The following is an 11205-nucleotide window of genomic DNA, read 5'->3' as shown; positions in this document are numbered from 1 at the left end:
GTTTGTTTTGAGGAAACGGGAAAGAGGAAGAAAAGAGAAGGGAAAAATACATAATTTTAAGGAAGAAGGAGAGAAAAAAAAACGGGGACTATGGGGAGAAAAAAGATTCAGATTACAAGGATTATGGATGAACGTAACAGACAGGTGAGTAGCAAAAAGTAGTGTATTTGAACATCATATTATATTTCTGAGGTGACTTATTCTCATAAGTGGTTAAAAAGTTGTTAACTTTGTGTGCATTAACTTATACCTACATACACATACACATACACATACACATACACATACACATACACATATACATATACATATACATATACATATACATATACACAGCGTATGGAAGACTGTCAAAGAAAAAGTCATTTTGGAAACAACCAGAAACCTCACACACAGTTTTATCAAGTTCAGTAACACGTGTAGTTAGGAATTTGTTACTGGAGGCCTTGATCCTACAAAGACTGGTGTAAGACTGATGTGTAGGCTCTACATTGGGCCGCCTCTACATGCGCTTTGACTTTGGTGTGTAATATACACGGTTAAGTACATCTGCAAGTTGTTACAGGATACAGGCTTTTAGTTCTGTATTTTGTGAACTATTACAATATTATTTATTTGCAGAAGGAATTTAAATTCAAGATCCAAATTATTTCAGTTTCTACATGTTTGCGGTGTTTTTATTTTTAGCTCCTTCATATAAAAATGACACTACTTCATAAAAAAACCCCTCATCTTTTCCTGTCTGAATTTTAAAAAGAATTTGAGTAGCCTAACACATTCTAAAACCAATATACAATAATATTGGCATGTTGTAGTTTTGAAACAGTCTCCGTGACTGATGGTATGGCTAAATAGGTCCAGCAGGACTGGTTAATTAATTATTACCACTGCTTTAGATAAAATAGCTGAGTAGCTGTCATATATTACCAACACTGTCTATTCTAGTTAAAATATGGTCATAAGTAGAGAAACTGCTTTCCTATTTTCAGAAAATAAGTTCACCAATTGGCATATTAAAATCAAATCACTGAAAAGCTGCTGTTGTTTACATTTGATGTAAACAGATGGATGTTATGTTGAAACTGGAGAATCACAAGTGTGTAAAAAATTTTTTCCATAAAATCATTTAACACTATGATTAGTGTTCATACATGTAGCTGCATTTTGGGAGTAATATCAGTAGCTGCTTTTTAAGAACTTGATACTGAGTTTCTATTAATATATTAGTTCTAGTTTATTAGTTATTAGTTTATATATTAGTTCACTTGATCTATAAATTTCCTCATATATTCAGGTTGTTTTTAAGACGTTATGTTGTTAGTCTTCAAGGATTTTATAAAGCCATAAAAATCTCAGCCTAGTCATAACAACAAATTATAATCTTTACGTATGTTTTCTGAGAATTTTTAAATTTTGTAGTGTTAGTAGTCAGTTGTGTTCTCCATGGCAGAAAATTATGTATAAAAGCAAAATTATATTTATGATGGATGCATTTTGTATTTTCCCTGAAGGTTGCCTATTGCTGTAGGCCAAGCCAAAAAGCAATAATTCTATCAATATAAAAACATCACCATATTTATTTTAATTGGTTTATAGCTTGGAATTGAAATGGGATTTAAAATATTGAACTGAATTTATCATTAAACATTAAGACGTTAGTTGCTTGGAACTTTCCCATACTACCATAATTTCTTTTTGAAATGAACCTGAATTATCTTGTAAAGGATACTACAAAATTTTGACATCAGTAATATGAGTTCATACAGCATCTTCGGTGTCAACTTGCTTACTCAAATATGGGATATACAGAGAATTTATTCCCATTTTGTCAGAGAGATACCTTTCAAGAGACTACATGGGCTTTAAAAACTGAAGACAGCTAGTCTTCCAAGTCATTCACAGTAGGGTTTCAAGACTTCTAGCACCAGCTTTCAGAACTAATAATGATGAATAGAACTCTAACAATGGTAGCAACTGTAATGTTAGTGTAGAAAGTGTTTTTCTTGCTAGCATTTGATAATATCCATCATGCTGATTAGTCACTGTGAGGCTGAAGGTGTAGATTTACATTACTTTACCTCCACATAGTATAATTGGCTTGATTCTGCTTCTCATTTCTACTAATATATTGAAACATAATTTAGAAAGCATTTCTACTGGTTTTATCGTCTTTGCATTTACTGACCTGATCTAAAGCTCAGTGAAGCTGATGAGAAGATCTCCTTTGATTCATTTGGACTGTGCAATCAGGCTTTTTAGTTGTAGTGATACATATGTGATTAAATACAACTGGATTTTCACAAATAGCTGATTGATCTTTTAACCATTTGTATGAAATGTGCTCTTTCACAAGTCTTAAAATATTGTGTATTCCATGAGCTGTCACTGCTTCAGTGAAGCTGCATCAGTTTATTTGTTTTCTAACTTCCACACTTCCAGTACTCTTAAAATAGTAACTGGCTTATATTTCTGCTTTTTTTTTTAACCTGATGACATAAATGTATTTGAATGCACAGAAAAGATTTAAAGGTCACACCAGGAAATAAAAAAGGTTAAAAGTTTTTTATTAATGAAATTAAGGTATGAACTGAAGCCCGGTTCCACAAAGGTTATTTGTAGCTCCATTTGCCGTGATATGGATGGAGGCCATTTTCGTTTCTTTCTTACCACCTCACCGAAAGACGTTTGCAAGAACAGCAGCAAATCTGTTGATGTGAAATTGCCTCATCGTTGCCTGTGTTCAAACTCAGTGTGGTTTCAGAGTACAAGGCATGTTAGATGGGAACATGATATACACGGATAGTGCATCCTCAGCTGTTTTCAAGCACATAAATTCTCCACAGGACAGCACATAACAGGGAAAATTAGGTTGAACACATAGCGAAGGAGGGGATATAGCAGTAGTTTAGTTCTTCTGCCCTCTCCCATTGCAAGGGTGAACCTGTTTCAGTAACAGTTTTTGAGAAAGGGTTTAAGTTGTTACAAGGCCGGTGGAAGGTGATTTCTGTCCTTGCTTTTCCACTCATTTGCCCAGTGTCCTGACTAGCCGTTTAGGTTAACTATTGAGTGGGTTACTTCCTCTATGAGCGTAACTGCTGTTATCTTACGTATTACTATCTGCTATGGTAGGAGTCTCCCTACTGCTCAAAGTGCTTGTATGAGGGTACTGGGAAATACAAAAGTAGTGCTGAGGATTTCTTCTGAGCAAGTCTAGTTAGTTGGATTTGTGTAGTTTAGTGACAGTACTGGTAATACGCATAAGTTGTAACCATCCGGAGTCAGATGTCTGGCTGCACATCTCAAAGAAATGTGCAATACAGGGATACGATCGTTACTTCTCCAAAAACTGTTTGAAACTTTGACATTCTGGGATACGTTAAAGGAAAACTACTGCAACCCAGGCGTTAGACACCCAGCCCTTTCTACTCTGCACTGCGTAAGAGCTCTGTCATTGACTTCAGTGAGTGCAGAATTCAGGCTTTAAGCTCGGAGGAGCCATTAACTTAATGTTGTTTCATGTGGGCTGACACTTGGCTATATTTTCCTGGCCCTCATAGATACTGTGTGGTGACAAAGGTGGCAAGGATGTCTGAATCTTCTGTGAGTGATCACAAATCCTCTTTGGCAGTGAAACTTTCAGAAAAGCCCATCTGAAAAATTCTCTTTGACTCTGCTTTTAGCCACAGGGAGAAGGAATATGAACAACTTCTAGGGATAGAGTAAATGTGTATTTATTTGTGTAGTTTAGTTAACATAATGATATTAAATAGAAATTAAAACCCTCAAGAGAGTTACAAGCAGCCAATGTGACAAGACACTTTCTTTTTATTATTGCGACAATGAATAATACAGTCTTCTTAAATGTGAAATAAATCTCTGGTAGTGTTGCTGAGGCTCATGAGCTTGTGGTAGCCTTGTCGGCAGCCCATCTGAGTAGACTGCATGCATGATATTTGTTTCACCACCAATAGAACCCACAGCCAAAAATATTAGCACTGGCATCTGATTTTTGAAGCTCCTGACTGCTACAGGTTGCTTGCGTAGAAATTGTGATTGGGCAGATCAGGGCAGGCTGCTGTGCAGAATTCTGGGTTGTTTAGAAAAAAGAGGAAGGGCATTTGCAAAAGCATGAGTGAACTTTGCTTTCATGTTTTCTTAATTGGAAAAAATTAATCCAACTAGCTATGCTATGGTCAACATGTGAAGGAAGAATTGCATTCATCGCCCTCAAAAAGTCCTTGTATTCTTCCTACTTGTTTTTCATCAGTTTGAAATATTTTTCTGGTTTTAATGGGGGCCTTTTGTGGTCTGCTGTAGACTGGGATCATCTGAAACTCTCTGCAACATTCCAGGCAGGGCTGCCCAGGCCTGAAATAAATAGGTATAATGACGTAAATGATATTATATTACTGTTATACAAGGTCACTTACAAAATATCTCATTAAATCCAGGGTCTGTGAGCTAAATCCAGAGTTACATTGACCCAGGAGAGAAGACATATTGACCCGATGACATTCTGGTATTGGGTCTGGGACACCCTCTTCCTTTTAATGCACTGTTATTTCTATTTAGTATTAAGAAATATCAAGTCTTATATGGCAATCCATGGTTTTTTATCCCTCTGGTCATCTTGCTCATTAGTTCTGCTTTTTTTTTCCTGCTTATGAAGCAGGCTGTTGTCAGATTCACAGTTAAAACTGAGTTGAGTTTGGCTAATGATTCTGCATACTGTTTAAAGCATCTTTTTCAAATTCTAATGAGCTGCTGGGAGCTTAAGTGTTATTAAATACCATAGGAAGTGCACACTTCAATATGAAGGTCCTTAAATAGTAAGACACTTTTTGAAGTATCACGCCTGTGTAGTTCTAAGGGGTATGGCAGTAGCAAACACTTGCTGTTTAACTTTTTCATGCATAGACTTTTTATCATTCTTTGATTGCAGCAAATCTGTAAAGCTATAAACCAAGACTTACTGCAGTTGTCCGCTCAATAAAGAACAAATTAAACCAGATAAGTAAAGTGGGGTTATGGGGCAGGGGAAGAATATCCTGGAGGGAAATGACCGTTTGCAGGAAGACCTAGATTTGTTCTACTGACTTCGATACCTAATGCTGCTGGTTTCAAAACTAATTTCAGCCTCGTGTATCTATTTTTATCTGTGTTTCAGCTCTATTTAAAAGGAAAGAGTAAGAAACTGTTGTCTGTATCAGAAGCTCCCCTGTAGAAAGAGAGAAAAGTCGTGCATATTAGTGCTAACATAAGCACAAGTTAGATAGAAAACTTTTCCACCGATTTTCTGATATTTTCAGACTTCCCTCCTGAGGTGTCTTCATTTTATCCAAGATCTGAGATTTTCTTAGTTTTTAACCTGAAAACATAACTGCTTAACTATGCAACTGAGTATAATCTCATTCAATAAACCCCTGTCAAACTTCACATGCTTTTTATCTTTTACATAATTCCTTCTCTTTCTTACATTAAATTGCACACAATAAGACATCTCCTTGGATTACAGCATTACAGTTAGGCCTTGGTCCTTGGTTTTTTCAGAGGTAAAGTAAGATTCTTGTAAATTCTCATGACTCCTAAATTGTAGTGATCTGTACGACTCCGGCAGCAGTTTTCATATTATGCCAGACCATCTGAGAAGGAAAGTTTTAAGAGAGCTGCTAAACCGATACGTGAATTTCTAGGATGTATTATATTTAAGGTTAAGTGTGCTTGTGTTACAAATGTAAGTTCTGAGCATAATTTAGAGTGGATTAGCGTAAGGTAAATATTTAGGTCAAATTACTTTTAATTTGAAGTGTGAGCAAGAAGCCTAAGTAAAGCAAGTGCAGTAGTGAATGAGGCATCTGCCGACACAGCAGAACCAGTGCAGACACCGATACAGCCTTGCTGTCTTGCAAGGAATGGTTTGGAAAGCCCTGGGGGAGAAAGAGCTGGAGGTGGGAAGCAGAACTGAAGCCATTGTGGAGAGGAAGAAGTTACACTCTTCCTGTTATGACAGGAAATGCAGACAAATGTGCTTCCTGACCATTTGCTCAGCAGGGAATGAAATATTCTTTGACCTTTACCTTATGAACATTTTAGCAGCAAAGAACTAGTAAACATGTTTTTTACCCTAAACATCTATTTGTACCTGCCAGGACTGGTGATAGCATACTGAAAAAAAAGAAGAAGGTGGCTTTCTTTTGTATTGTATTAGCTACAGTGGTTTTTTCCTTAAAAAATGTACGTATCTGTACATATATATGTAGTGGACATAATCTTATCTCTCTGGTTCAACAAAAGGAGATGAAGTATCAGAGATTAACCATTATTATTCTTGCATCTCTGTCTGGTTTTAGGTCTTCTTTTGTAAGTTAGAGTGGGAAGCATATTGATTCTGACTAACCTACTAATTTCTGAGTTGCTATATCATCTGTTAATTAACAGATCTTCCAATTATCCCTCCTCGCTTTACTTACAAAGAAAAAAATTGTGTGAGAGATCCACCATCGTGTGTCAGATTTGGGCCGACTGGATAATACCACTATTTTAAGAATTTGATCCGTTATTTATGTACTGATATACTAAAAATGGTGCATAACACACAAGTACAAAACCTTCCTTTTCATACAGATTAATCATGAACGCTTTATTTGTTATAGCTATAATTTTAGGGCATCCTTCTTAGAACTACTCTTTATCTGGACTATTCAGAAAGTAGTAGCTCAATACGCTTGAGGCTGTCCAGGACAATAGCTCTTTTACCAGCATAAATCACTGCTGTCTGATCCCTGCAAGTTACGCTGGAGGGTTGTAAGAATATGGAAGCAGGCTGCTGAAGGTCCTTCACTGCTCTTTAAAGGGTCTTTCATTTAATATGGCATGCCTGGCTCTTGCATAAAGGAAGGTTTGTCTACAGCGAATCCTGCACTGGTTCTGCTTCCCAGTCCCACTGAGGGTTACTGTAAAGATTGTCACAGCCAGGCCTCTTCATATGACAAGCAGATCTAAACTAAAATCAGATAGAAGGAAGGGGTAGAGAGAATATGACCAGAGCTGTTGCCTCTCAAGTAGTTATTTGAGGTTTTGGCATTTGATAGGTTTAGGTGCCTTGCAGTGACATTTTAGTCAAGTGCCCCTTGGTGTGCACATGGCCAACTGGACTTCATTGCATTTGAGGTTAGGTAGATTGCTCATAGTACCTCCTATTCATCCCATGCCTCATATCTACCATGCTTGCTATAGTCCCTGTGTCAGAAATTAAGGCATTCCAGATAAAATAAGAACAAACAGAACGATATTTCTTCTTAACCAGGCAGTGTCTATATCAGATACTTCTGTGCATCAGTGGTCCCTGATTTTCAGTAGTCACTCATACATGTTTAATGGCAGGAAATGTATATGGGAAGGATTATGTGCAAACTCCCTGTTTCACTTATTTTCCTATATTAGCAGCTATATATCTTTATAATCAGGATAGGAAGAAGTGAGGGGAACACGGATATTTTACCACTGGCTGAACCGAACTGCTTGAAACAGGACTGCTACTTTCAAAGCATTAAATGTTAGCACATATGCTGTGACTGTTAGTGACAAAAAGAGTGCTGTTATGGCTCAGCCTCTTGGAGTGTGTGAGATTTCAGAAAAAGTACTAGAAGGACCCAAATTAAAAGCAATTATAACATAAAATAAAATAATTCCAAACCAACTCCCATCAAAAATTACAGGAAGAAGCAAAGTCTACATTGCAACAAAGATAAATAATGTATCCTGAAGGCTGTATTTGTTAAGTGGGAGTATTTGTTGCTACTTCTGTTCCTTCACTGATGTATTAACATCTATAAGAAGCATATAATTGTTGTTACAAATTTAGCTAAATAAAGACTATTACCAGTGGCCACTATTGCCATTTACACACACACACACACATTTAAACTTCAGCATGTGAAAGAATTTATGCTCGCAACCAAGAAACATTACCTTCTAGTTTATTTACTTAAAGTAAGATTTACATACCAGTGATTAAACAAGAAAGTCTGCTCTGAGCCAAATTGCCCTCTAAATGGAGCACATCGCAGTGTGTGATATGCACACTGGAATTCAGGTTGTCTGCAGCCGCACTTACAGACATTGCAATGACTAATCCATGAACCGTCTCTCTGAAGACTATTGCAACTTTGTGCATGAAGAGCTAGTTGAGAGGTGTTTCCATGGTGTTAAAGAAGAGCCAGAGTTGACGTGGAAAAACGTCCTTTTAACAATCCTCTTTTGTCAGTGCCTTTCCTTTAGCACATACAATGGGCTTTACCTTTAGTCACCATTTCATCCAAAATGCATCAAAAGACTGCCTTGATCTATGTCAAGGAAGTTGGAAGCTGACTACTTCACTGTTGTTGTTTGTTTTCTTCAGTTTTCCCAGTACTTTAAAGCAGCATCCAATTTGCTTACTGCCTATAAAATCATCAGCATTTATGCATCTTCACTTATAAAGACGCTGTAGGCTTTTGTAATCTACCTTCTCAGTACCACTGTTCCCATTACAAGGGCAGTTTGTCTCTTAGTTTTTTAAAAATAACCTTTAAATAAGTAAAATAACCATAGTGCTAAGACAAATAGCAATAGACTATTGGGTTTTCAGTTAATATGAAGGGATGGAATTAGGTTATTTTTTGGTATGTTTCAGAAGTAAATGCGCTACTCTCTGCACACTGCTTTTTTTGCAACACTTATAAAACTATGCATAAAAGGACCTCATAACAGTATTTAGAAACTGTGTCCATGTTTCAAAGCTTGTGTTTTATATAAGGTTTATAAAAGGTTTTAAAGACAGTTGAATGCTGACCTCTTATCTGTTTCACTTCCTTCTCCACCCCATTTTCATTCTCCCCAATTCTCACATTGTCGTTATAAAATATTATATTCCAAAAAAATAAGGACTTCCTAAATTCCTTATCATTCTCCTAAAAAGGACAAAAACTATGAACTTACCTACAGATTACCTACAAATTAGTAATGGTTTAGAGAGCAGGGATAATTAATCATATCTTGACTTTATATCGTCAGGAAATAAAATGTTGTGATTTGTTTATTGCTGCTGAAAAGAAAAGTTGAATATGAAACAGATAGTGAAATGCATACACTTTTTCACATGTCCTTTTTTAAATATGTTGATTAATTGTCTCATGGTGTGTGTGTTTTCTTTCAGTCTCGCTAGTGTTCTTTATGTCAAATGACAAAATGAAATTGTCCATTGTTATAAGGTGCTATCTTGACTGCAAAGTTTGAATTCAGTATATGACAGTAAGACTATGCAATGACCTGGATTTTTTGCTACTGTAGCTACATCTGCTCAAAATCTTGTGTTCATGCGGATTGTGTGCATCTTGTTCATTCTCTCCTCTGAGTCAGTTCCAGTGTAGTCAAAGCTTCTTAAGTGTGGGTTGCACACTGCCTTCCACCTAGACAAAAGAGACCAAATGTTTTAAATAATTTATGCTAATTTTTACCACTTAGCAAAATTTCTGCAGTGCCAGAATATTATCTGTTACCTTCGAAAGTATTTCTTGGAAACTTTTTGTTTGGGTGACTATGGTTAACATAACAAATGGTTAACTAATTAAGACCCCAAAAAAGTTAAGTAATAAAGATGCTGTCTATTTATATTGCTCACAAAAATATTTTAGTATATGTAAGAGAAATATATTCATCTTCCTTATGTAGCCACACAGAAGAAAGCATGAAAAAGATCATTGTTTTTAAATGGCTTGAAAAGTATTATTAATCTTTCCTGGAGTTACTGACCTTTCACTAGACATTTGAAAATACAGCTTCACTCCTACTATGATATGTTGTAAAAGCATGATAAATTTACCTGTAGATATGTAATATATATGTAAAGATAAGACACAATGAATAGCATATTTAAGAAGAAAAGTAATATTCCAGATCACCATAGAAACAGCAGTAGATACAATTTTTTTAATGCATTTATCAGCAGTGGCAGAAAGCATTATCTGATAGATTTAGAAAATATTAGAAAAATCAAGGAGTTAAAACCAAATCAAATACAGATTAAGATACAAATTAAGATTATATTTTAAAGAAAGAAAAAAAAAGATCTAGCTGATCTGTTCATTTTTTCACTTTCCACAAAAAGGAACTCTAACCAGTATCATTCTGGTGATAAGCATTATGAAATAAGTATGTGCTATGCGGCACAGCTGTGCGGTTATTCTAAATGTTCAGGAGCACCTAACAGTAAATACAAACAGTGGCTTTAAAGCTATTTCTGTACTGGGGTGTACTTTGATGGTAAGAAGCTGCAACATGCTAAATTCTGAGGTTTCTGTGCAACAGAAACCGTACTGTACAGAGACACTCCACCTACAGCGCTGTGGTCAGAAAGTTGATTGAAAGGCATTCTAGATGCAGAAAAATAAGTTGAGTTAGTACATTTTATTTTCTGTATGTTTAGCTTTTTCTAAAGCATACTTTTATAGAGATACACATGTTTCAACAAATGCATTGCAAGACTAGGGCTTTTTCGCTTTTTTCAAGAATTTGAATGAGGTTTTGTTACCTATCTCGTTGTTCATTCCAAATATCAAAAGCCATTGAGACAGACAAATTTAGAAAGAACTTACTATCAATTATGCATACTTGAGACCAGTGCTGTGGAAAGTGTGTTTTTAAAATGCTTGACTAATTGTATTTAATAGCAATCCATCTTTTCTTAACAGTATGTTGACAGTGGCTAAAGAGATTGAAATGACAATAAGAGGAATAACATCTAGTATACATTTGGGAGAATAAACGTTCATAGTATTGGCACAGAGCCTCATCTTTCTGAGTCGGACTAGCAAATAGGGATTAGCAATACTTAAAGGTCACGTTTTCCATGGCCTGACGTGCTGGGATTTTAAGGTAGTCTGGGGTCGCAGTTAGCATTAACTTGCATTAGGCGTGTGACAGGATAAAACAGCAGCCATATGAACCATGTACAGACGAATCTTCTTGCCTCAGCATTAAAGTGCAGAGGTGCTGCTGCTTATGGGTATTAAGGAAGGGTAGCAACAAGTGCAGGATTAGGCAGACTTACAAACTTCATTGCGTGCCTGTCCTTGACATAACAAATGCCTTGAATACATGTTAAATTTGATTAATAATAGACTTAGCAAAACTGTATTTTCACCTTAAAAATTCTTATCGCTGAAA

General features: G+C 36.1%; 1 protein-coding gene across 1 annotated transcript in view; it reads left to right on the top strand.

The window, feature by feature from the left end:
- Nucleotides 1-90: 90 nt before the first annotated feature.
- The window catches only part of LOC104541610 (myocyte-specific enhancer factor 2C-like), a gene marked incomplete at its 3' end in the record, with an annotated part of 12403 nt that continues 1288 nt past the window's right edge, over nucleotides 91-11205 (top strand). The window contains exon 1 of the mRNA XM_010185714.1: nucleotides 91-144. Within this exon, the coding sequence (XP_010184016.1) occupies nucleotides 91-144 (54 nt within the window). The remainder of the gene's footprint in view (nucleotides 145-11205) is intronic.

Source organism: Mesitornis unicolor, unplaced genomic scaffold (assembly GCF_000695765.1).
Source record: "Mesitornis unicolor isolate BGI_N332 unplaced genomic scaffold, ASM69576v1 scaffold42135, whole genome shotgun sequence".
Classification (NCBI taxonomy): domain Eukaryota; kingdom Metazoa; phylum Chordata; class Aves; order Mesitornithiformes; family Mesitornithidae; genus Mesitornis; species Mesitornis unicolor.
This window is presented reverse-complemented; position numbering and strand designations above follow the sequence as displayed.